The sequence below is a fragment of the Pseudorca crassidens genome, chromosome 2 (genome assembly GCF_039906515.1).
Source record: "Pseudorca crassidens isolate mPseCra1 chromosome 2, mPseCra1.hap1, whole genome shotgun sequence".
In the NCBI taxonomy this organism is placed as follows: Eukaryota; Metazoa; Chordata; class Mammalia; order Artiodactyla; family Delphinidae; genus Pseudorca; species Pseudorca crassidens.
In genome coordinates this window covers 21,946,301-21,972,420 of record NC_090297.1, presented here as the reverse complement: position 1 = coordinate 21,972,420, position 26,120 = coordinate 21,946,301, and the positions used below count along the sequence as shown (strand labels likewise).

The 26,120-nt window shown below is 43.0% G+C and overlaps 1 protein-coding gene across 1 annotated transcript; it reads left to right on the top strand.

Moving 5' to 3' along the window:
• The first annotated feature begins 159 nt into the window (after positions 1-159).
• Positions 160-22,334, top strand: DNAJC8 (DnaJ heat shock protein family (Hsp40) member C8). The gene is made up of 9 exons (XM_067725063.1): positions 160-311; positions 2,630-2,731; positions 11,831-11,887; positions 14,440-14,506; positions 15,025-15,119; positions 16,681-16,752; positions 19,432-19,523; positions 20,396-20,471; positions 21,514-22,334. The coding sequence occupies exons 1-9, from the start codon at positions 234-236 to the stop codon at positions 21,634-21,636; spliced, it is 762 nt and encodes a 253-aa protein (XP_067581164.1). The 5' UTR covers positions 160-233; the 3' UTR covers positions 21,637-22,334.
• Positions 22,335-26,120: the final 3,786 nt, after the last annotated feature.

The following is a 26,120-nucleotide window of genomic DNA, read 5'->3' as shown; positions in this document are numbered from 1 at the left end:
GTGATGGTTGCACAACACTGTGAATGTACTAAAGGCCACTGAATTGTTCACTTTAAAATGGTTAATTGTATGTCACGTGTATTTAACCTCGGTTTAAAGAAGAGTTTACTTAGATTGGAGGTGTCTGGCTGGGCTTCGAGCCCTTTAAGAGTCACAAGGGGGAGAGGCGGACCTGTAAGAAGACGTGAGGTGGCGCTTGCGCAGAAGAGTCACATGGTGGCTGGGCCGGGGAAATGGCGGCTCCAGGAGAGAGCGGGGCTTCGGGTGGCGGCGGTAGCACGGAGGAGGCATTTATGACCTTCTACAGTGAGGTGAACACAGAGTGAGGGATGGCGGCAACGGGGCGACCCCGCTGGAGCTACGCTCCCAGCCGGCGAAGGCAGTGGTCCTTCTGGCGTGGATCGTTGGGCAGCTCCTCCTCTCTGGCCTTTGGGGCGGTGGGGGCTTCGGGAGTGTGTGTGCATTTCTTCTTAATATTGCGGCGCGGAGATCCCCTGGACGACAGAAAGGGGCGGGGGTCCGGCGTCTGCGGGGAGGCGGCGATCTTGGCCAACCAAGTGCTTGGGCGCGCGCAGAGTTCCCCAGGTCCGCGTAGTCGGGGGCTGGCAGCGGCTGGGAGGCTGGGCCTTCCTGGGGGCGACTTAACCGGGTTGGCCCCCGTTGTTATTCTCAACGGAAGCACTCTCTACTCTTAGTTATCTGTAGTGAGTTTTCCTGGTAGTTATTTCTGCCATTAGCGAACGCTAGGCACTGTGCATTTTGCCGTGTAGGCGTTATCTCCCTTTTACAGATGACAAACCTGAGGTTTAGGGAGGTGAAATAATTTGTGCTGGGTCTTAGAGCAGATGACAGCTCGGTATCATGTTGGGAGGGAGTGAGTTTGGTGTGAGCCTCGTTTACTATCACATCTCCAGCGCGTAGAACGTAGTAGTTGCTTAATAAATATTTGTTGAGTAAACGAATGAATGAATAAATGAAGAAAAGAATGGCTTTTGGAGTCAGAGGACCTCGGATTGGATTCGTGCAAGGCAGTTAACGTGACTGTGACAGAATTCTTTCAAGCCATTGATTTTGCAATCCTCAATTTCCACGTTTGTAGAACGAAAGTTAATATTAAAACAAGAGTTTTAATGAGGGTTAAAGGGTTTAATGTATAAGAAAGTTTCATGAAATATAAAGCAGAAGCATCTTTGTAAGAGTTAAAATAAGGCTGAAAGTGGACCTCTTTAGGTTGGCATGGATTTGAGGAATGGAGTTGCTCCCCACCTGGCTGTGAGTTACTGAGAGTAAAGCACCATGTCACATTTCATCTTTTATCTCTGGTAGTTGTAACAGGGCTTGTTACATAGTGGTTTCTCCAAAATATTAAGTTTAAAAACAAATTAATATGTCCATTTACAGTCTGCTTTCAGAATGTCTGATTCACTTGAAAGTGTTAATGCACTAGTACCAGTTTACTGGCTTCTCATGAGTACTCAGCAGTTATAGTGGAACTTGTTTTAATTACTCTTTCTTAGTTAAAAAAAAAAGCAATCCTGTTTTGTTTAATTTAATGAGAGAAAGTGTCTAAAGGAGGACCCTTTAATCATCATTAACTAATATTTATTGAGCACCTGATATGGTCTAGTGTATTGTTTAGGTCCTGGAGAAATGGTAGTGAACAACAGAGAGAAAAGTCCTGTCTTCATAGAGCTTTCATTCTATTGAGAAGGATAAATAATGAATAGATGTACAATATACTGTCAGGTAGTGATAAGTGCTATGAGGAAAAATGAGTGGGAAAAAGAGAGTGGGGGGAGGGGCGTGCTATTTTACAAAAGAGTGAAGAGGGAATATGCTGAAATGGATTAGCTTATTATGTTACTGAGATCCTTTCCAAATCCATTTTGGCCATAGAAATAAAGATGGTATATATAACATGCCAGAGATTCATTCCAACTAAAATTTCAGTTCTGACAGTGGCACCAAGGATGTTTTCCTGGGACTACCTGGTGCTTGTTCTCTTTAGCATTGTGTTCAGGTCAGGGATTTTTCTAGCTATTAGAGTTAGAAAGGCGGAGTTATTTGCTCCCTCCCACACACTTTTTTAATGCTGCTTTGGGTGTATATTTCAGTGTAATTGTATTTTTCCTTTCTTAAAAAGTTGTAAATTAATGTGAACATTGACAAGTACATCGTTCATCATTAGAGGGGAAGCTCTTTGAAGGCAGTGGCTGTGACTTATTTATTTTTGAATCTTCTTGCTGCCTTGCTCTGGCATCAAACTGTTGGGCTTAAAATTCTGGTTTATAAATTGGGTGATTGGGAAAAAATCTGGTTTACAGGTTGGCTGGTTACAAGTCAGTTGACCTAACTCTCAGTTTTCTTATCTGCGAAATGGGGATAATAGTGGTACTTACCATATAGGATTGTTGAGAGGAATAAACACCTGTAAAGTTTTTACATTATATTAAAATTCAGTAAATGGTAGCTGTTGTAATTATTTCTCAAAGTGTTTAGCAAAATACCTTGAACGTGTAGACACGCAAATAAATGTTTACTGAACATGTCTGTGAGTAACTTGTTAAGATGACAATTCAGAGTTCATTACTGAGCTTTACTAATGAGGTTTTTATCCCCTTTATTTTAGGTGAAACAAATAGAGAAGAGAGATTCAGTTCTAACGTCCAAAAATCAGATTGAAAGATTGACTCGTCCTGGTTCCTCCTACTTCAATTTGAACCCATTTGAGGTGAGGTATCTGATGTTGCTGTGGCCCTTGATAGGGAGCTTTACTGCAGGCAGGCTTACCTCGAAACACACACCTAATTTGTACTATGCATAGTTGGAGTTGAACTTGGGTGGTTTATTGTGAGCAGAGCTTGCTCTCATCTTTTAGTAACCCAAATATATATGGATTTATTTTCAAATGTGAAGGAATAGCTAGCCTTGGTAAATTTAGGGTCTTTGATTTAATTTGTTAGTTAAAACTTTTCTGTTTCACCACAATAAAAAAAACCTAACAACCCAAAAATGTTCACAAGATTATAGACAAGCAAATACAATTTTTAGCTTCCTTAGTTTTATAACTTTAAATATTTCCTGATTATAAAAGTAAATCATATTTCTAATAAAAATTAGAAATACAGAAAAAGCAAGAATAAAAATCATGTATAATCGTACCTAAGAAAACACCTGTTTATGCTCCAACTGTTTTTAGTTTTATTTAGAAACAAAGAGGGTCATGCAGTTCATGCTGTTTTATTTTATTTTATTTTTTAAAAATATAAATTATTTATTTATTTAAATTTTTGACTGTGTTGGGTCTTCATTGCTGCGCGTGGGCTTTCTCTAGTTGCAGTGAGTTGGGGCTACTCTTTTTTTTGGGGGGGGGAGCTTCTCTTGTTGTGGTGCGCGGGCTCTAGATGTGCAGGCTTTAGTAGTTGTGGCTCACCGGCTCTAGAGTGCAGGCTCAGTAGTTGTGGCACACAGGCTTAGTTGCTCCGAGGCATGTGGGATCTTCCCAGACCAGGGCTCGAACTCCTGTTCCCTGAATTGGCAGGTGGATTCTAAACCACTGCACCACCCAGGAAGCCCCATGCTATTTTATTTTATTTATTTATTTTTTTGAATTTTATTTTATTTATTTATTTTTATACAGCAGGTTCTTATTAGTTATCTATTCCCATGCTATTTTAAATGCTGTATTGTTACATAAACTATTTTTATACACTTTTTAAAGTCTCAATTATTATTTCAACAATTCCTTTATTGTACAATAATTAAACTACTTTCTAATTGTCACAATTATAAACAACTTTGAAACGAATGTTGTTACATCTTATAAAAAACACTTATTGAGCACTTATTAAAAAAACCCTTTTCTCCACTTCATTTTATTGTGGTAAGGTATGCATAATGTAAAATTAACCATTTGAACCATTTCTAGGCATACAGTTAAGTGGCATTAAGTACATTCACAGTGTTGTGCAATCATCATCCCTGTCCATTTCTAGAAGTTTTTCATCATTCCAAACTGAAACTTCAAACCCATAAAATAATAACTCTCCAGTCCTCCTACCCCCAACCCCTGGTAAGCTCTATTCTGCTTTTTGTCTATGAATGCCTATTCCAGGTGCCTAATACAATGTTTGTTTATGTCTGGCTTATTTCACTTAGTATACTATTTTCAAGATTCACCAATTGGGAGCTTCCCTGGTGGCGCAGTGGTTGAGAGTCCACCTGCCGATGCAGGGGACACAGGTTCGTGCCCCGGTCCGGGAAGATCCTACATGCCGCGGAGCGGCTGGGCCCGTGAGCCATGGCCGCTGAGCCTGCGCGTCCAGAGCCTGTGCTCCGCAACGGGAGAGGCCACAACAGTGAGAGGCCCGCGTACCACAAAAAAAAAAAAAAAGATTCACCAATTGTTTCTGTTTTTTTGAAGAATATTTTTCATTTTAAAACGATCTCAGATTTGCAGAAAGGTTGCAAGTAAGTTGTCAATATGACACCCCATCTCCCTGAAATACTTTAGTGTATTTTCCAACGAACAACATTCTCCTACTGAACCACAATATCACGATCAAAACCAGGAAATAAAGGTTTTTTTTTAGGAAATAAATGTTGATGCTTTTATTTTACTATGTGATCCTCAGACCCCATTCAAACTAGCTAATTGTTTCAATGATGTCCTTTATAGCAAAAGGATCCAGTGTGGAATCTCTGTTACATTTAGTTGTCATGTCTCATTAGTCTCCCTCAATCTGGAACAGTTCCTCAGTCTTTCCTTGACTTTCATGACCTTGGCATTTCTGAAGATTACAGGCCAGTTATTTTGTAGCATCTTTCTCAACTTGAGTTTGTTTGATGTTTCTTCACATTAGATTCAGTTTATGCAATGTTGACAGGAATAGCAAAGAAGTGGTACTGCATTTTTCTCTTTGTAACCTGTAAAGTGGTACATGATTTTGATTTATCCTGTTATTAATGATATTACTTGATCACTTAAAGAGGTGCCTACTAGGTTTCTTCATGAAGTTAACTTTTTTCCCCTTTGTAATTGATAAGTATTTTATGAGGAGGTACTTTGAGAATGTGTGAATATACTGTCCTTATCAAAGTTTCAGTTTATTCATTTGTCAGTATAGACTTGGGTTTTCCTATTTTATTCAGTGGGTTATAATTTGATATTACTTATTTCGATGCTCAAATGTCCCAAATTTGACCAGTAGGTTACTTTTAAGCCTTTCCTGTCTTTTTGATATGTCTTCATCATTCTTTGATTACTAGGCACTCTTGTACTTTTCCTGACCCAGCCTGGAATTAACCATTTCTTTGAGGAGTTCTGATTCCTTTTAATGAAGAATGATATTTAGAAATCAAGATTTGGATGCTAGGTATACCCATTGCCATTGGGATGTCACTACTCCCAGACTCTATTGGTAGACAGAGCTAAGGAGTGTGTGTGTGTGTACATACACATACACGTATTACATAGAAGTTCAATCCAACATCACAGGGTTTATTCTAGGGTTTTTTTCCTTTCCATGTTCATAGTTCCCTTCTCTGAGAAATCTGGCTCCCACTGTCTTTAATATATATATTTACTTAATTGATCCTCCTGTATGACTCTGATCTCGATCTCCCATTGCCATTCCTTCCCTCATGTGAATGACCTCCTCACCCTGCTTCACTCTGACACCAACACCAGGTTGCCTCACTGTGCAAAAACCTTTCTCCCCACACCTGAACTCTAAACTCCAATGCCAGGTCACCCTTTGGTGTGGGTATGTTTCTCACCTGGCTCTGCCTCCCTGTGCCTGCCCTCCACCCCCAAGAGCTCTCTTCGTCCCTCTTGGGCTCCAGCATCCTCCCCACCAAGCAGGCATGCTTCCTTCCTACCCTGCTCTGGTTTTGACACCCTGTGTCAGGCTACCTTCCTCTGGGAACACCCTCCTCATCTTTATTGGGTTCTGACTCCACACTCCAGGTCCCCCCCTGCATGGAGGTCCTCTTCACTCTGCTCATGTTCAACTGTCTGTGCCAGTTGTACTTGGGCTCCTACCCCTCAAGTTAGGCTGCCCTGTTATATTGGACGCTCTCCTACATGGGCACCCACCTCACCAGGCACAGGCTTCCACACCCCATGCTAGGCTTGGGCTTTGTGGAGATGTCCTTGCTTGGGCTCCTGCACCGTCTGCCCTCCCATATTGACAGTCTCACTCTGCTTAGGTTCTAACACCCTATGGCAGGCCACCTGTCCATGGAGGTGCCCTCCTCAACCCACTTTGGCACTCTTATGTCAAGTTACCCCTCTGTGGATGCTCTTCTTACCCTGTTGGGGCTCCAGCACCACATGACTAGCCGACACTCCTTGTGTGGTTACTGTCTTCTTTGTCCCAGATGGTCTCTGACACTCTGCTCTGGGCCATCTTGACTCCTCACCCAAAGTAGATGTCTACTTCGCCTGGCCCCACTTAACATATTTGAAAGGGAAGAGGAAGACGAAAAGCTTAAAGAGTATTTAGATATGATTTTGGGGAGGGCGTAGGGGGACATAATATGTTTGAAAGGTGATAAAGAATTTGATGGTATGTCCTTTCTGTTTAGTCATATATATATATATATTTTTAATATTTATTTATTTGGTTGCACTGGGTCTGTAGTTGAGGCACGCGGGCTCCTTAGTTGTGGCATGCAAACTCTTAGTTACAGCATGCATATGGGATCTAGTTCCCAGACCAGGGATCGAACCCTGGCCCCCTGCATTGGGAGCATGGAGTCTTATCCACTGCACCACCAGGGAAGTCCCTAGTCATATTTTTAAATTGAGATAGTATGTACTGTGAAAAGGGGACACATGATCATATAACTTACCCGTTTATTTAAGATAATTAGTGTTTCCTGTGGAGATCTGTTGATGAGGAGTAACAGATTGTTGGGACCAGTATGAATGCTAGGATTTTACTGTCCTACCAGTTAATGTGGTCTGGAACTTACTGTCCCATAGCTCCTGTCCTGATTATAGGAAGTGTGTTTGTTTTTAAATTTTATTTATTTTTTTCACCTCATGGCATGTGGGGTCTTAGTTCCCTGACCAGGCATTGAACCTGGGTGGTTGGCAGTGAGAGCTCGGAGTTCTAACCACTGGACCACCAGGGAATTTCCCGGAAGTGTGTTTGAATGTGTAAAGAATATGGTAAGGTTGACAAACTTGGGGAGGTGCCACATTGTGTTTGAGTGAGCAGGACTCCATCCATGACTGTCCGTTAGAACTTTTGTCTTTTCTCTTTCATACAGATCTGCTGGCCACTTTATAGGATGGGTGTCATTGTCTTTTTTTTAATTGAAGTATAGTTGGTATGCAATGTTGTGCTAGTTTCAGGTGTACAGCAAAGTGATTCAGTTATACTATATATACGTGTGTGTGTGTGTATTCTTTTTCAGATTCTTTTCCATTATAGGTTATTACAAGATATTGAATATAGTTCCTTGTGCCATATAGTAGGTACTTGTTGTTTATCTGTTTTATATATGGTAGTGTGTATCTGTTAATCCCAAACTCCTAATTTAGCCCCAAGCCCCCACCAGTTGTCTTCTTACAAAGTTGGTTTTTGACCCTAAGTCAGGATTAGGTGTTCCTAGCAATTTAGGAAATAAGTAACTTCTGTTTTTTCATGCAACAACTACTGAGACATCTAAATGAATCAGGCTTTTCTCCAGAGGTAAGCAGACTGGTTTTTTCCTACTAAGGAGAAGTGATGCAGTAATAGCTGTCCTCTTGGCTATAAATTGAAATGCGAGTAGTTGTCCTATATACCATCTTCCTGAGCAGCAGATAGAAAAGGGACTCTGATGGGTCTTATTACAGGAATCCTAATCCAGGGGGCATTTTCCCCCACTTCCTGCCATCACTGCACTATTTGGATGCATTTCTAACCTTCAGCCATTTTCTAAACATCTTTCTTATGCATTCTACAATTGTTCTTAGGTTAAGGGCCCTCCCCTACTTCCTTCCATAAGCTTAGATGAACCTGTGCGCCTGCTCAGCCCTGCCTTTTTCGTGTTGCTTTTTTCTGTTTAACTTTATTTTTTATAAAGATTTTATTTATTTATTTATTTTATTTATTTTTGCGGCAGGTGGGATGCGGCGCGAAGGCTTCTCTCTAGTTGTGGAGTGCAGGTTTTCTCTCTCTAGTTGTGGCGCGCAGGCTCCAGGGCACGTGGGCTCTGTAGTTTGCGGCACACGGGCTCTAGTTGAGGTGCGCGAGCTCAGTAGTTGTGGCGCGTGGGCTTAGTTGCCCTGCAGCATGTGGGATCTTATTTCCCTGACCTGGGATCGAACCTGTGTCCCCTGCATTGTAAGGTGGATCCTTTACCACTGGACCACCAGGGAAGTCCTTCTATTTAACTTTAAAGCCCCAGAAGGCAGCACCACAGACTTCGTTTTCTGTTTATCTTGTTTAGCACGTTGGAAAGAAAGGTGTTTATCTCACAGGATTCTGGAACTTGCACATTATTAACAGGTCAGAGAGTTCAGATGTGACCCAAGACTGGATTCCTCTTTCAAGCAGAAGATCCTAAAGGAGACTCTGGCGGTTTATTTGAGTTCAGGAACTTATATAAATGCCACAGTCAAGCGTTTTTGTTTCTGTGTGATGACTTATTAACTCTCTGAGGTCCAAGACCGTGGATTTTTCTTTGCAGTATCCCCAAAGCCTGAGACACAGTGAGAGTTCAGAAAAATCTTCCAAGAGTCTGAACAGACCTGTGAGCTTCCTTAGAGCCATATTGGTTATATGGTATTTATCATTTTGGTAAGAATTATTTGTGACTTGTCTGTCCTTTCCCTTGTGGACCTTAAATTCTATGAGGACAGTAGTGAGCGCAGGATCTAGCAATCCCAGGTGCTCCATAAGTTTGTACTGAATGTATAAAACTGGCTTCAAAGGGGTTTGGGCTGCAGGTATAGGCCCATTGTCTTCACTGTGTTTCATGGCCACACATGGCACCTCCAACTCTTAACGATAGAAGAGGAGTCGGATTAGCTAGCTTTGAAGGCACTCAGTGAATATATGTTGCTAGTGATCAGTACACATATGATATGACCCTTGGAAAAATAACTTTTGTTGTGTGTGTGTTTGTGTATATTTATACATACCCTCTTCATTTTTGCCAAATCATCTGAAAGTGAGCTGCAGACATTGATGCTTCATGCCTAAGTACTTTAGCATGCATCTCCTCAAAACAAGAACACATTTCCACATAACCACAACGCCATTGCCACACCTAGGAAAAACCACATTACTGCAGTTCAGCAACGTCATCTGGCATAAAGTCCACACTCGAATGACTCCAATTGTCCTAAAAAAAATCTCAATTATAGCTATTTTATTTTTTAACCTGGGAACCAGTCAAGGTTTATGAATTACATTTGGCATGATTAGTTCTAGGCTATAGCTTTATTGAGGCTTTTTTTTGTGTGTGAAGGTGGGATGATTTCCATCCTTTCACATTCATTTTGAATACCTTGTTGGGTTTGTTGGACTTCGGTTTGCTCTAGTACATTCCTTTTCCCCAGAACCAAGGAAAGGTAGGGTTCTCCTCTGAATATTTGTGTGTGTACAGTTACCTCCCTTTGTCTGTAAATCGTAATGTGGCTGCATTTTTTCTTTTGAGTGACTTTTCCCCGGTTCCTTTCTCCCTTGGGAAGGTATGATGGGGCGCACTCACTCTTGAAAGTCTTTGTTTTAATGTTCTTCCTTTTCCCTCACCCCAGTTGTATGCCTGGCATTTGAGAATGGGTATGCTCTTGTAGTAACCTTCAAAAGTCTATTGAATGCAGGGGTGATTCAGCTTCATTGCCTACCAATAACTGCGGCTGTAGGTGGGCTGTTTGAATGTGTTGAAAGCTTGCTATAAATCTTGACATTATTTGTTGTCAAGTTTTTCTAAGACTCTAAACATCTGACTAAGCTTGGCAGATTACTTTTCAGTTTTAATTTCTCTGGTATGTAGTTTTCTTTTTTTTATATAAATTTATTTTATTTTTGGCTGCGTTGGGTCTTTGTTGCTGCGCACGGGCTTTCTCTAGTTGTGGCAAGTGGGGGCTACTCTTTGTTGCAGTGCGCGGGTTTCTCATTGCGGTGGCTTCTCGTTGCGGAGCACAGGCTCTAGGGGCATGGGCTTCAGTAGTTGTGGCATGCAGCTCAGTAGTTCTGGCTTGCGGGTTTTAGAGCACAGGCTCAGCAGTTGTGGCGCATGGGCTTAGTTGCTCCGCGGCATGTGGGATCTTCCCGGACCAGGGTTCGAACCCATGTCCCCTGCACTGGCAGGCGTATTCTTAACCACTGTGCCACCAGGGAAGCCCCTGGTATGTATTTTTCAAGATTTCTTACTTTTTTTTTTTTTCCTCTTTGCCCCCTTTAATAACTGATCATCAGTTCTATTAACTTCAAGTGCACTTATTTCGGACCTCTGTCATCATTTCTTACCAGTGCATCTCAAACTGTAATATGATTGAGATCACCTGGGGATCTTGTTGAAATGTTGATTCTGATTCAGTCACACTGAAGTGGGGCCTGCTCTTCTGAATTTCTAACAGACCTTCTTACCCTCTGCCCTTCAGCACCTTCTTCACACCTTGAATACTAAGTACATAAATGTTAGGTGCTATGTTGAATCCATGGACTACACTATGAAATCCTCTGGTTTAATTGTATGTCTTATAATAAAGCCTTCTTTGAAAAACTCTTATTATATGGTAATTTAAAAAAATGTTTCCCCTGCTTATTTACCTTTGCATTTCCAGTGTATAGCAGCATGTTCAGCAGGTAGTAGCTGCTATGTAAATGTTTGAATGAATGTGTGTTTTTGTGGTGAGGGAATCAGAATCCTTGATGACGAATGTCAACACCAGGATACCCAGGTTGGAGAAGAATGATAAAACTTATCTTTAAAACAGTGTTGCTCAAAAAATACAGACTTTGCTGTCATTTGACCGAACCCAATTCTACTAAGTTCTACTGAGCTGGAATCAGACTTTCCTGGAGTGAACCCCTGGCATGGCTCTCAGATTTCCACTCTGGGTTGAGAACTGTTGAGCCATGTAAATTATAACGTCGAGCCACGTGGACATTTCTCGATTGAGATGAAAATCAGCTGTGGGGGGGCTTTATTTGAAGATCTACAGTTCTCCCTCATTAAAAAAAAAAAAAAAATCAGGTAGCCAGCCTAATTATTTCCATGTTGAGTTGCTGTACTTTCTCCACATTTGCAAAGGTAAGTAGAGGGTGGGTGCTTTTCTTAATGAATGAAGGAGAAAGGCAACATTTTTCTCATGGTCTGTAAACATGTCCCTAGGTGTACGGTAATTTATTATTTTTCTGATGGAGTGAAAGAAAGCACTGAATTAATTTGAGAACTCTGAAACACTATAGCTATTATTCTGTTATTGGTTTACTCATTTATATTTCTTGAACATTTTTTAGAACTGTATGTCAGGTACTGTTATAGAATGCTGAGTACCGTTCTAGATGCTGATTATAAAATGTATAATTATTGGGCATCTCTTAAATCTATAAATTCTTTTACTCTCTTTTACAGTTTTGATTTTGTTGTTGTTTGTTTGTTTTGCGGTACGCGGGCCTCTCACTGTTGTGGCCTCTCCCGTTGCGGAGCACAGGCTCCGGACGCGCAGGCTCAGCGGCCATGGCTCACGGGCCCAGCCGCTCCGCGGCATGTGGGATCCTCCCGGACCCGGGCACGAACCCATGTCCCCTGCAACGGCAGGTGGACTCTCAACCACTGCGCCACCAGGGAAGCCCTACAGTTTTGATTTTGATTCTTCCAGGTTCTTCAGATAGATCCTGAAGTGACAGATGAAGAAATAAAAAAGAGGTTTCGGCAGGTATGATACTATATTCCTGTAATAGGTGGAGTTTGAACCTTTTAAAAATGTATTGAGTGCATGATTCTCTTAGGACTTGAGGGTTATTATCAGGGCATTCTATTATGACTTTTGGGCCAAAATTTAATCTTTTTTTTTTTTTAAGGCTATGTAACTCTGAAAAAAATCTTACAGTGACATACAAATCTTAAATAATTTAATGACCATAGCTTACCTGTGAATAGGATGAATTTTACATCCAAATAGAATCTCTCCAGTTCCTTAATTAAGAGAGAGAAGTACAAGTTAGAGTAGTAGAGCTTACATGGAGTCATACTTATCAAATCCCCTGGCTTCTAGGAGATTCATAACAGTGTTTTATTTTTAAGTTCATTTAACAGTGTTAAATGATTTTATTTTTAAAGTTCTATTCCTCAATAATTTTATCTTTTGCAAACTTATGTGAATACTCAAGATACTTGGTTTAATATAGAGTGCTTTCAGAAAGTTCTCTGGGAAAGGAGATCCACAACCTCTGATTCTTGCCCATTCTAATATTTAATAACTCAAGCTGCAGAGTTTTATAGTAGCCTTTTAAAACACCCTTCCAGTTTTGACAGCTGAGTAACCCCCCAGCCTTTTCTTCTATGAGTTGAATAATCATACTCCCTGTAATGTCTTTGCAAATTGGATTTTCTGTATATTTCATGTCTTTTTTTTTAACTTTCCTCAACTTATATCTTTTATATACTTCATATTTTAATAGGGCCTGACCAGTGCTCAATATAATTCTCAGCTCCTGCATGACAGAATTGTTAATATCCAGTGTTATGCTTGCTTTTTCAATAGTCATTGCCTCCACATTGCTGACTCATGATCATCTTCTGATCTACTGTTAAGCCATGGTGTTTTTATCTTTGCCTACTCAGTCATTTCCCATTATATAACTTCATAGCTTTTTTGCTTCCTGACTTCTTCTCTGCACTTATATTCAGCTTTTTCCCCTTCTTCTAAAATTTCAAGTTTTCTAATGTAATGCATTAGAAGTCTTTCCCAATTCAATAAGCAGTCATTCAAATTCATAGTCAAAACTTTTAGACTATTTATGTAGCTATATGAAGAACTCAATAAGAGTTCTTATTTAGTCATTAATAGAGCCTAATAGTTAAGAGTGTGGGTGCTGGAGCTGTATGACTCGAGTTTCTGTCTTGGCTGTACCTCTTACAAGCAGTGTGAGCTCTGGCAAGTTACTTTCAACCTTCCTGTGCCCTGTTACCTCATTTGTAAAATGCATGTAATGATGGTGGCTGCCCCTGGGGTTTTTATAAGGATTTGAAGGAGGCAACACACCTAAAGCACTTAGAGTAGGTCTTGGCCTATGGTATGTCCTCTTCATGTGCTAGCTGTTGCCATTGTGTGTTAGTATGCTAAGTTCTTTACTCGTTATCTCATTTCATCCTTACAACAACCCAGTGAGATACAGGTATACAGTATTGTCCCACTTAGAGAGGAGGAAACTGAGACGGAGATAGATCAAGTGAATTGCTCAAGGTCTCACAGCTAGCAGGTGATTGAAGTTGAAATTGGAGCCCAGGATTTTGGCTCCAGTAATGCTGGATTTAGCAGTAGATCCCTACTTGATGTCATCCCCGAGGACAGTCCCTCTGTTCAGACTGTTTCTGTCTGTCGGTGACAGTAGGTCAGTGGTTCTTAACCCTGGCTGTCGGTGACAGTAGGTCAGTGGTCCTTAACCCTGGCTGTCTGAAAGGATCACCTATGGAGGTTTTTGCTTAACTTTTTGTTATAAGAAATTTTTGTTATATTTTAAAAAGAAAGAATAAAACAATGAAAGCCCATATATTCACCATCTATATGCAACAGTTCCCTTCGTTAACTATATATGTATTTTTGGCAGAACTGTAAATTACAGACACTATGATACTTCACCCCTAAGTACTTAAGCAGTTATCCCACCAAAGTAAAAAAAGGACATATTCTTGCAAAACTACTTGTCACACCTAACAAATTAACACTAATTCCTTACCATCATCTGATATCCAGTCTAGTAGAGGTTTGAAAAGTACAGATGCCAGAGACTGATTCAGAAGGTCTCAGGCTGGAAAGTAGACCTCTGTATTCCTAAAAATCTGCACAGGGTTGGAACGCAGCCAGAACTGAGAGCCACTGCTCGATATTAGAAGTTCTTTTAGGAAAGAGGTGATATCTCAGACCTGTTTAATCCTCTCTAGTGCTCCATGTAAGAAACATAAAAGGAACTTGGTACTTTTTGTTCTTTCCTTCCCCCTCCCAAATTATCACAACATCTTCATAATGCTAGGCTTACATTTGTTCTCAAATAAATGTTTTCCATCTGTGCAGTTACCTATTGGTACTTGAATTTTATTAAGGACTAACACTTCTGGGCATTTTATGATATTTATTAATTTTTTAAAAATGCTTCTGGCTGGCAGTTTTTGCCCTAATAAGAGCTTTTGGTTGTAAAGAGGCACAGTGCAGGCGAAGAGTTACTAAACGTCCCTCTTATTGACAAAGCTTATCTTCTCTTATTATAGTTATCCATATTGGTGCATCCTGACAAAAATCAAGATGATGCTGACAGAGCACAAAAGGCTTTTGAAGGTATTTGTATATTTACCTGCTTCTGAGTAACATATTGTCAGTGCTCGGGACTAACTGTTCCTAGTCCTGGATCAAGAAAAGAATGTTACAGTTTTGTCTTCTGGTCATGAAGAAGCTGTGGTTTTCAGTAGAACGGTTGTCATTCAAAGCAGAATGTTGCTGTTTAGAAATAGACCTTAACTTTGGTTTGTTAAAACTTTTATGTGCCAACAAAGATTGTTACTGCATAGGATCATTTTTTTTCCTTTGAACATAAAAAATAATTGGAAGAATTTGATCACTGAGTTAAATCTAGATGTGGTGTATTTAACCTTGAGCATATATTTAATTTTTTTCCAAGGCTCTCAAGGAAAATCATTGCTGTAGTTGTATGTTTTTAAAGTAGTTTAACAACAGTAAATGATTTAACAAAGTAGGGAATGCTTTTAGACGGCACAAGTCCATTTACACTGCCTGAGTATAGTTCAGACTTTGAGAGGGTGTTTGCAGAAACAGTTAATTTCAATGTTTTGCATTAGCTGTGGACAAAGCTTACAAGTTGCTACTGGATCAGGAACAAAAGAAGAGGGCCCTGGATGTAATTCAGGCAGGAAAAGAATACGTGGAACACACCGTAAGTATTTATAGTGCTGCTGTGTTTACAGGAAGTATTAGTAAGCCTTGGGCGCCTTGCCTTGTAGGAGGGTAAATGTTAACATTAACATAGCAATGCCTGACTGGCCTGATGGGCCTGATTGCTCCTGTGGTCTCCACCACTTTGCTGTGGTGGTGAACAGTGCGTGCCTGAATCTGGCATTCACTCCTAGAGCTCAGGATAAGTGGCCAGGACGCTGCTCCTACCTCTTTCCCTAGCAGTCCCTTGTTGTGGAAAGAGGGTTTTTCTTGCTCTCTCATCGCAGTACCCCATTCTGAAAGTGGAACAGTGGAGCAGCCGTGGTGCTGCTTGACCCTGGACTTTTATGCTTGTCTCTGTGAAAGGGTTGAAACGAGGGCTTGAGAAAGGCTGGCAAGGGGATATGAGTAAATATTTAAAAAAAAAAATAGAACGAGATACATGTCTATATTAATAATAGGGTTGGGAAGGACTCAATTGAAATAAATTCAGTTTTAGCTGTCTTTATTTTTTTCCATTACCTAAATCTCCCGAGTGGTGGGAAATGTTAAGATAGCTTCCTTGAGGTAAGAAAGGTCTTTGTTGTATTTTTTTACTTGCTAGGGCAAGAATCTTGAGGCTGTTCTTTAAGAGCAGTTTCAATTGGGAGTGAATATGGATGTGACCTTTTCTTTGAAGAGCTTTGGAATCTGTAACAACTATATAACCAATAATAGTAACGAGGCCAATTTAGATGAGGGACATGAGTAAAAAGAAGAGACAGACTGCCATAACTGTGTCTTGCTGGTCATGTGTTGGAATTTGAGGGCCAAATTCCGGTAGAAACCAGAAAAGAACCTGACAATTTGTCCCTGAATTATTGTGATAGTTACCCTTCCTCTGTATTTTACCTGTAAAGGAGCCACCCTCAGGCTTTCTGACCACAGGGTGGCAGTAGGGCCTTTTTGAGCTTGGAAGGCACTTGGCTTTTTGCCGGACTGAATGGTAATTTAATGGAGTAATGTCATTCTTTTGTGAATGGATATATTTATTTTTGGGGGGAATCTCAATGGTGGCCAAAGTGATGAAAACATCAGTTAATGTGTTGTGAAGATCGTTGGTTTAAGGAGGTTTCACTGAAAAGTATCCAGAATGCCGTTGCAGAAATGCCAGAAAACAATCATATTGGATGCTGCAAATTCTGTAGCTTCTTTAAAACTTGACAAATGTACTTTTTTTTTTTTTGCTATAAACACATAACCACAAGCCATGAAAGATAAATGCATAATCTGTTCAATGTATCAGAGGCTCTTTGGATCTGGCCTAGGATCTGATAAGTTGGGGACAACTCCCCAGCCGGTCCCCTTGTGTTGGATTTTAGATGAGGTTAGAGAAAGGACCCCTGGTTCCTAGTGTTCTTTGATTGCGTTGCTGTTTTGGAGGGGAGGGGAGTGGCTCATCTTTTCTCAATGCAAACTTTTTGTTATACCTGTAGAAAAATGCACATATTCTATGTGTGCAGCTTAATGGATATTCTCAAAGTATGAGCGCTCATTTTTTGATGGAAAAAAATTCTTTTTAGGTGAAAGAGCGAAAAAAGCAATTAAAGAAGGAAGGAAAGCCTACAAATGTGGAGGAGGATGATCCTGAGCTGGTAAGTTAAATATGGGAAAAACCACCTCATCTCGTGTGAATGGGTTCACTGATTGGTGGCTTAAAGAGAGGGAAGCTTAAGGAATGTTGCATACGTGCTAGAAATATTTTCACTTAAAATATTAAAATGTATATTCATTCTCCTTTTTGAAAAATCCACCTTTTTTTGGACATAGGGCTATGGCCTTTCCTTTGAGGGTTTGTCTGCTCATTGGAGTTCGCAGTAGACTTTATTTTATAAAACACACAGAGCATTATCCATAGTTTCTGCTTTTAATTTCTTTTGAAGAACATTGAAAACTTAGGTACCTGTGAAGCAGAGCAAGAGCAGAATCCTAGATTGTTTTTTCAGTCTTTTCCAGATGTCTCACCTGTACCTAATTCCACAGCGGTTATTTTTAGGGACCTGTGTTTGACTCTTTCTAAAGCATTCCACTTAGTTTTAAAAGAACCAACAAGCATTTATTTTTATAACCACACTCATCAATTTCTGTGATGTTTAAATCACATAAGTACAGTAGTAATTGCAACTGGGATAGACAGCTTTGGGAGCAACCACAAATGACTCTTGGTAAACAGCTGTCTACAGCCATGGGTACCCATTGTGCTGCAGGTAATAATGTGCTTCCAGGGAAATGGCAAGCATCTGTTTTTTTTTTTTTTAATTTTTATTTGGTTGCGCCAGGTCTTAGTTGCGGCTTGCGGCCCCCTTAGTTGTGGCATGCAAACTCTTAGTTGTGGCATGCATGTGGGATCTAGTTCCCTGACCAGGGATTGAACCTGGGCCCCCTGCGTTGGGAGTGCAGATTTTAACCACTGCACCACCAGGGAAGTCCCCGAGCATCTGTTAATCCTGTGGGTTCTTCAGTGGAGATTGGTTAAGAGAGAGATTCTATTTATGTATTTGTGTCTGATTGCCTCACTGGCCTGAAAAATTTTAAGTCCTCTTAATCTTGCCTCAAGTTAGGTCAGTAAATAACTTAATCCCCATGCTTATTTTAAAAGATTTATAGAGGAGCAGCTGTCTTACTGCTGCTGGAAACTGCTCACTGGAAACTTCCTATCAACTTCTTCCATCAGTGATTTTACTAACAGCAGCTGGTCCCCTCTTTGTTTGGTGACACTGCTTGAGAACTGTTAGGCCATCTTTTCCACTAGCCACTTGTTTGGGGGTTACTCCATTCCAGTATTGTAGTTTTTTTTTCTCCTCAGCCTTACTTTCCCTTCCCTTTAATTATCCTTTTTAGTCTTTTCTGAAGACCCTCTTATAAATATTCCTTGCTCCTCCTAAGTTGTTAAGAACCTTAACTTTTTTTAGTTGTCTTTTTTTCCTGCTTATAAAGGAACACATGCTAATGCTAGAAAATTTGGAAAAAGCAGAAAAATATAAAAACTTAAAATCACCAGAAACTGTTCATCCAGGAGCTTTTAAAAATATTGAAATATTCATTACAGATTCCTTCATCTCTTTGATGTTTGTCCTCATTAGGGGCTGGAGTTTGTCAGCATTGCTTTCATTGAGCAGTGCCTGGGAGGTAACAGTATTAAAGAGAAGTGACATTAATCTGGGGATTCCTTTACTTCCCCTTTTTTCATATGTCACTCTTGCTCCATTGTCTCTGATTTTCGGATATAAATCGTATGAAATCTGCATGATGGGTTATTTTTTATATTTCTTTGTATATTTAAAATATATTTGGGGGAAAAAGTTTTAAAGATAAGAGTTTTGTTTTCTATCTAATGCTGTGTTACCTGTTTCTGCCAACGTAAGAGTCAGAATATAAGCTCAGCTGCATACAACTGAGACCCCAGATGACAGTGGTTTGAACAAGTCAGTGACTTTTTTCTCTCCTGTGTAGTAAGTCTTTGGGAAAATGGCTGCTGGACTGCGTGTCACTCAAGGACTCAGTGTCCTCCTTTCTGTGGCTCTGCCAACAAGTGTGTTGCCTCCATTCTCACAGTCCGGGATGTGTCATCACCTCCCCCATGTACAAACAGCAGGATAGAGGAATAGGGCGGGAGGGATAAGTGTGCTCCCTCTAAGAACACTCCAGAAAGTTGCTACATCACTTTTCCTTATAGCTCATTAGCTAACACAAGTTACATGGCCACGCCTAGCTACAGAGAAGCCTGAGAAATACAAGCTTTTGCGCTGGGTGGCCATGTGCTTTAAGATAAGGGAGTGTACAAGAAGGTAGAACACGTCATGGGGCGAGGATAGGGGACAACTAGTATCTCTGCCACAGTTGGGAGACTCCTGAGACTAGTCTGATAGCACCTGCATATCTCCAGTACCTCTCTTGGTGCCTAGCTCAGAGTAATTATAAAATATGCGTGAAAAGAAAGAATGAAAGTTATTTTTGGAAGTTCTTTGGAAGAAAGGGCCCTCCAAAATTTCAATGGTTGTGATAAGTGGGTAAAATTTTTTTTTTCTCTTAATTGGTGCTTTTTACCAGAGCAAGGCTTCTCTGTATCATCTGAATGGTGAAAGTGGAAAGAGCTCATAGGAGGATGTGTTATTTATCTCCCAGGAGAGAGCCAGCATCCTGAAGTGGTTCTCTCTGGAGAGTCTTTTTTCCTTGCTGGTCTAATCTGCTTTTGTCCTGGGCTCCATCTAAAAATATTTGATTCAAATTGCTGGTAAAATATTTACTTTGTTTTCTTCTTAATTTTTTTGTAGTTCAAACAAGCAGTATACAAACAGACCATGAAACTCTTTGCTGAGCTGGAAATTAAAAGGAAAGAGAGAGAAGCCAAAGAGATGCATGAAAGGTATATATTAGTATATTCGTTTAAGCCATGTCTGAATACCTAGATTAACCAAGATGGTCTTCGGAGATTTTCCTGGTGAAGGAATTGTTACAGTACATCGTTTAAGAGACTGTCTAAAATAGTTATCTGAAACAGCCAAACTTTTGAATCACTAGGGTAAGGAATTCTCTCTGACTTTTGGGAAATACTGAATAGGCCTGTCCTTAGGGAGTTTATAATCAAGAGTGCTGTGTGTTTTCTTCCTGATTTCCTGGAGTGAAGTAGGCAGTTATTCAGGCCAGAGCCTTTTGTGTGACTAGTGGCTGCAGCTTTGGTGAGTTTGTAGTGTTGTACAGTGTAATCACTTACAATATATTTGTTGCCGGAAAGTATGATTTCCCTTTGCTCATCAGAAATCTTGGGTTAATTTAGTTGATGTATTTTGTATTGCTGATTGGTGTTTAGCAATAACTAGGTTTTGCTAGCTGGGGTTGTGTGAAATGGCCTTGTTTTAGGGTCGGGTTTTGTCCAGAGATCCTCTTGAACAAGAACCTCTGCTATTGTCATGGTCACTCTACTGAAGTAAGGTGGCCTGGGTTCTTGAGATGGCGGGGACTGGGCCTGGAACCTCCGATTATTGTTGGCTGGGCTTTGACGACCTTGTCTGTCTCTCTCTGTGACAGGGGTATCTGTATCTTGCCCCACAGTCTCATCTGCATGTTTTAGAATGACATTTGTGCAGTGCTTTGAGCCCTTTCCAGACAGCCGTCTTTGGAGAACTCTAGGGAATTGGTTTACCTTATACGCTTGCTTTTGTGGGGAAATGCCTAACTTGTATGGTTAACACAGTCTCCAGGTATCATGTAAATCCTATGGCCTGGTTTTCCTCCTAGGAAGCGACAAAGGGAAGAAGAGATTGAAGCTCAAGAAAAAGCCAAACGAGAAAGGGAGTGGCAGAAAAATTTTGAGGTAAGTTTCCAAGGTGGCCAGGGACTCTTATTCCAGAGTAAGAAAACTTCCCAGCATGGAAGCTTGATTCCTGGGCATTGCCAGGACTGACTGGGGTGGACGGTCGGGGAAATGGCTTATGTGGGGAAGAGCGGGGGCTTTGGGGACTGAGTCCTGGCTCAGCCACCTCTGCGCTCTGTAGCTTGGCAAGGGCATGATAGGCACAGCTGAAAGTGGGCTCAGGAACAGTGGTTGGCACCTCTAATTTAGGGGGTAAACGTGGAGTAGCGCCCTATTTAGAGGTCTGTTAGTAGAAACCGAGGTTCTTGTGACCCCGGTGTCCTGCCTGCAGAGAGACTTAAGGCGTGATTCCTCTTTGACATCCTGGTTATATCCTTCAGGAGCTCAACCAGTTTCCTGAATTGAGCACCATTTGGTCTTATCTTCTGTAAGATTTAGGACTCAGGGTAAGGATTGGCTAACCAACGATGATGGCTTTGTTTCTGTCCCACTGAGTGAATGCACAGAGAGAAAATGAGTAGGCCCCTCGGTGAGGGGGAGGGATCCCAGTGGCCCTCCCAGCACAGCTGGCCGGGCATTGTGCTGGCCTCACGCCTCCATCCAGATTTTAAGGGGCAGAAGGAAGGGGCGGGGGAAAGAGCGGCTGTACTGCTGGCAAGCCAGATGGCTTTGAGAAAAGGATGCAACCTCTGAGCCCTGGTGTCTTCGTTTGTGAAATACCAGTGGCACGACACACCGCAGCTTTTTGTGAGGGTTAGAAAGAGCGTGCAGTAAGTGTCTAGCCCAGAGGCTCCCAGCAAACGATGGCTTTGTTGTATTATTCGTCTCATCCTCCTTTCCAGCCTGTGGCTTATCTTGCCTTCTAGGGGTGGTATGACCCTTTCCTGGGCCCATGGAAGGGGCAGAAAAGCTCTTGCTCTGTTCTACTCTTGGATTATTCCAGAGGACTGGGCTGGGCCGAGCTGGGCTACAAGGGGGACGGCAGAGCAGGCCCTTCCTTTCCCTAACTGGTTTCCTCACCACAAACCTCTTCTGTGCTTAGGAAAGTCGAGATGGTCGTGTGGACAGCTGGCGAAACTTCCAAGCAAATACAAAAGGAAAGAAAGAGAAGAAGAACAGGACCTTCCTGAGACCACCCAAAGTAAAAATGGAGCAGCGTGAGTGACCGCCTGGGGTCACAGCCACAGAACCTTCCCTCACCTGTCTCCCCTCCTGCTTTGAAGGACTCATTCTTTCCTCCCATTTTCACCCCAACATAGAGTAGTATTTGCTTTTTAGTCCATTTTGTTTTCAATACAATTTAATATCAATCAGAGTAATTCTTTTGTACATTGAAATGAGGGGCTCGGTTTAAAAAGAAACCTACCCCTACCCCTAGACCAACCGGGATCTGGAAGGTGCCACCATTGGTGCTGCCTTCTCTTCCCGCAGCCTGTAACTTAATGTTTTGTACTTCACTGAATTGTGATGGTTAGAAACCTCGTGTATAGTTTGTGGAAATCATCCAATTAAACATATTGCTTAAAATGGTGTTGCCATGACTTCAGAGACAAGCCTGGGCCACCTTAGGAAGCCCCTTTCCTTCAGTTGCTTGCTTCTGGGTGTGGCGTCCTTCGAAGCCCCAGATCAGATGGGAAGGCATTGGACACACAGAGCAGTCACTCGATGTCCTGACGTCCCGTGGTGTTTGGCATGTGCTTTCCCGTCTGACTGGCCAATCCGTGTGGCATGAGGCTCCAAGCCACCCAAACCTGTTCACTTTCCAAAGAGCTAGCCATCCTCCCTGCAGTACCACTGTGTCCCAGCCTGTCTGCGTTTGTTAGTGGTAATATTCTGTATGTGTAATAAATTTTTATACCCGAACCACTGGTGTACTGTTGCTCAGGTAGTTTTCCACGGGTGAGTCTCTTGTCGGGCTTGGCCCATCCGCACAATGCTTTGGAGTTGCATGGACCTGGCTTCTGACCCCTTACTTGCTGAACCTTAATTTCTTCATCTGCAAATGGGAATATAGATCACTGGCAGCTTTCAGGGAGGATTAGGTACAGCATATGTAAGGTAACTACCATAGTGCTCAGTGGGTGTTGCCAGGATTATTTCTGTGCAAAATGAAAATACTGATTATTTTGAGGATTAAATGAAATAACGTATGGAAGCATCCTGCTTACGGTATATACTCCAGTGTCGTGCTGGCTGTGAGAGACAGGACCAGCCCTTGGGAGGGACATAAGGTGAAAACTAGAAAGGTGACACCTAAAATGTGAAGACAGGAGAAGCTGGGTGACTTGAAGCCAGACTTTTGCATTGTTTTGTAGATGAGTAAAGATGTCCAGTAATCACAGAGGTACAATGTCTTGTATCAAGAGATCCTGCAACTTTGACTTGCTTTTCTATGGGAGGGGACAGAAGCTTGGGTGTCTTACTGTCCTTCCCAGTGCAGCTAAGCGAGTCCAAACTGCAGGTGATTAGACCACAGCGGGTGGGTGGGAGGGGTTCTAGCTAAAACCTGACCGAGGCAGAGAGAGGGAACTGTTTAGTCACCCGTGGCGGAATGACACCTGTCGTGAGGGAATGCTGATCGTCCTGGCCAGGGAGGTGCCGCCCACCTCCCTCCAGGGTGTGTGTGTACACACCCACCCCTTTCTTAGAGCTCTGCAAGCTCGTGAGGGCCAGGCCCTGTCTTTGTCCTCCAGGAGGTTGTACCAGTGATCAGCTACTGGTATGCTTAGGCACTCAACAAATACGCTGGCTTTGGGATAAAGTGGTGAACACCACGGGTCCCTGCTGCCGACCACATCCTACTGGGGCGTGTGGATGGTGAACCGGTGCAAAGATCATGAGAGGCGCGATGCGTCCACCGCTTCGAGGAGGGGGCCTTTGATCCTGTTCTTAGCGGCCAGGGAGTGTTTCCTGGAGGAGGTGACCTTTTCAAAGTCGGATGTTTTCAGCTGCAGGGAATAACTAGCGTAAACGATTTGGGCCTGTTTTCTCACATAAGTCTGGCGGCAGGCAGTTTCAGGTGTTGTTCATGACCTCAGCGGTGACACCGAGGAACCAGGCTCTTACTCAGCTTCTCCCTCCTCTCAGGAGGGCTTGTCATCTTCCAGGTGTAGAGTCTCAGAAGGTGGTGCCTGCACCACACCCCATATCAATTGCCAAGCGAAAGGAGTCATCCATGAAGCAAGACTTTCCCCCAAAGGTGTCGTTGGCCCCAAAATGCGTGACGTGGCCACCTCTAACTGTAAATTTGGGAAAACAGCAAAGGTTAATGGGCAGGCCCTAGACCAGGACTTGCCCCTTGGGACTGGACACCAACTGTTTCCAGTAAAGTCTTGTTGGCAAGGAAGGAAGAAAGGGAGATTGCCCAGCATAGGTGAGTTAGGACTTGAGGGGAAGATGTTTCCATCAGAGGGAACAGTGTGTGCAAAGACCTGGAAGTAAGAGCATAGCACATTCTTGGAACTGAACGCCCTTTGTCACGCCTGGAGCAGAGAAGTGGGGTGAGGTGAGACCAGGGAGATGAGAAAGTCATAATAAGGAATTTGGGTTTCAGCCGTGACATCCCCTTTTCCCAGACGGCCTAACGCCTTCCCGTTTCCTTTCTGGCACACGATAGCCACAGACCCACTTGGAAAGTCAGCAGTGGTCCCAGCCCATTCCCATAACCCTGCTCAGAGCCATCTTTTCAGCGATGACCTGGCCTGCGAGAGAGGTGTGCGTTGGGCAATGTACATTGGGCATTGAACCAGCTGCGTTGCTCAAGATGACTCCAGGGTGCTCAAGATGACAACCAGCTGCGTTGCTCAAGATGACTCCACTGGTTCATCCCCTTCAAGGTTGAGGGGCTCCTTGGGCAGGGAAGGCTGGCTGGAGGAGCGCCAGGGCCCAGAAAGAGCGGAAGCCTGGATGAGACACTTCACTCCTCTTCCTGTGGTTTGCTGTGAATAATGGGGACGATCCCAGCACTCTCACACCTCCCAGAGGGCAGCTCATTGCTGCCTGTGGGCTACCGTGGGCTGAGCCAGATGGGCAGGGGTAGCAGCTGGGCATTTAGGCCTCAGCTTCCTCACGTGTCAAGTGGGAATTGTCCCTTTAAAACGAGGTATAATCACCAAACGCATCAGTCCAGACATCCCACCCCCGTGGCTGGCCTCTCAGTGTCAGTCTGGGACCACCACAGCTGGGCCCCCCCTTCCAGCCCTTCTCACAGGCCCCAGTGGAGGTTGGAGTGCGAGTGTGTGTGTGCGTGTGCGTGTGCGTGTGTGTGTGTGTGTGTGTGTGTGTGTGTGTGGTGGCGGGGGCGTGGTTGAGTCTGGGCCTGCACTGGCTGGAACCTCAGGGAAGCAGGGTTCGCCCTCTCTTTCCTTCTCCCTTTCTGCAGCCCCGCATTCATCCTAGCACATCTGTTTCATCTGTCCCCTTGCTGGAGGTCATCCACACTCCTCATTATTTGATTTAGGAATAGTGGGAACGTCCGGCGGCCCTGAGGAAAGAGCTCAGAAGGGCCTGGGAGTCACCTTGCCAAGCGCCTGCTCTGCCCCTGACTGGCTTTGTAATCCTGGCCAGTCATTTTGCCTCTGTGGGCTTTAGCTTCCTCTTCTTTAGCGAAATGAGGGTAAAAATAGCTCCTCTGTCCCTGTTCCGTGAACTCAAGTAAGATTCTGTCTATTGTAGAAAGAACAAACCTTGCAAGCGGAGGTGACAGGCCTGTGTTTGGTGTCAGGCAGACTGGAGTCTTGAAACTTCTCTGAGCCTCAGCTCCCATCATCTCTTAAATCTGTTGCCCTGAGGGTTAAGATTAGGGAACCCTCTGCCCAGCACAGCGGGGTGCACAGTGGGTACTCCTCTCCGTCCCCTCCTCCGGCAGGGTGGTCCCTGCTCCAAGATTGGGTGGAAGAGCAGAAAATGGAGGACGCCTGGGAAACTTGTTAAAAAACATTCTCGGGACTTCCCTGGTGGTCCAGTGGGGAAGACTCCGCGATCCCAGCGCAGGGGACCTGGGTTTGATCCCTGGTCGCAGAACTAGATCCCACATGCGTGCCGCAACTAAGAAGCCCGCGTGCCACAATGAAGGTTCCGCCATGCCACAACTAAGACCCGGCACAACCAAAATAAATAAATAAAATAAATAATAAATAAATATTTAAAAAAACCCACAAAAAAACATTCTCTGGTCTCCCTGAAGATTCTAATTCAGGATTCAGGCTGGAGGAGACAGACAGCTGGATCTTTAACGAGCTCCTGGGTTAACCCCACCCGCACTGGAACGTCAGGCAGGGACAGCCAGTCCACCGGGAGGTAGGGGGTGGGGAGAGCTTGGGTTCTGCTACAGATGCCAAAATCCTCGCCCTACACCTGTGGCTCAGAGCAGGTAAGCATGGCTAGAAAGAGCTCTTAGGTAATGGGGCTCTCCTTGCCCAGTCCCTGGCTCCCTCCAAGCCTGCTCTGACGTCCTACCTTGGAATCACCTGGGTGCTTGTTAAAAATTCATTTCCTTGGCCCCATGACTAGCACTGCTGATTCAGAATCTCTCTTGAAGTAGAATCTGAGAACCTGCTTTTTTTTTTTCTTTTTCGGTACGCGGGCCTCTCACTGTTGTGGCCTCTCCCGTTGCGGAGCACAGGCTCCGGACGCGCAGGCTCAGCGGCC

Bases quoted from the DNA above. Each gene is read 5' to 3' on its own strand.
- DNAJC8 (XM_067725063.1), top strand. From the start codon at position 234: ATGGCGGCTCCAGGAGAGAGCGGGGCTTCGGGTGGCGGCGGTAGCACG. The intron at 19,524-20,395 runs GTATATATTAGT...TTTTCCTCCTAG, and splicing joins GCCAAAGAGATGCATGAAAG to GAAGCGACAAAGGGAAGAAG. The intron at 20,472-21,513 runs GTAAGTTTCCAA...TTCTGTGCTTAG, and splicing joins AGTGGCAGAAAAATTTTGAG to GAAAGTCGAGATGGTCGTGT.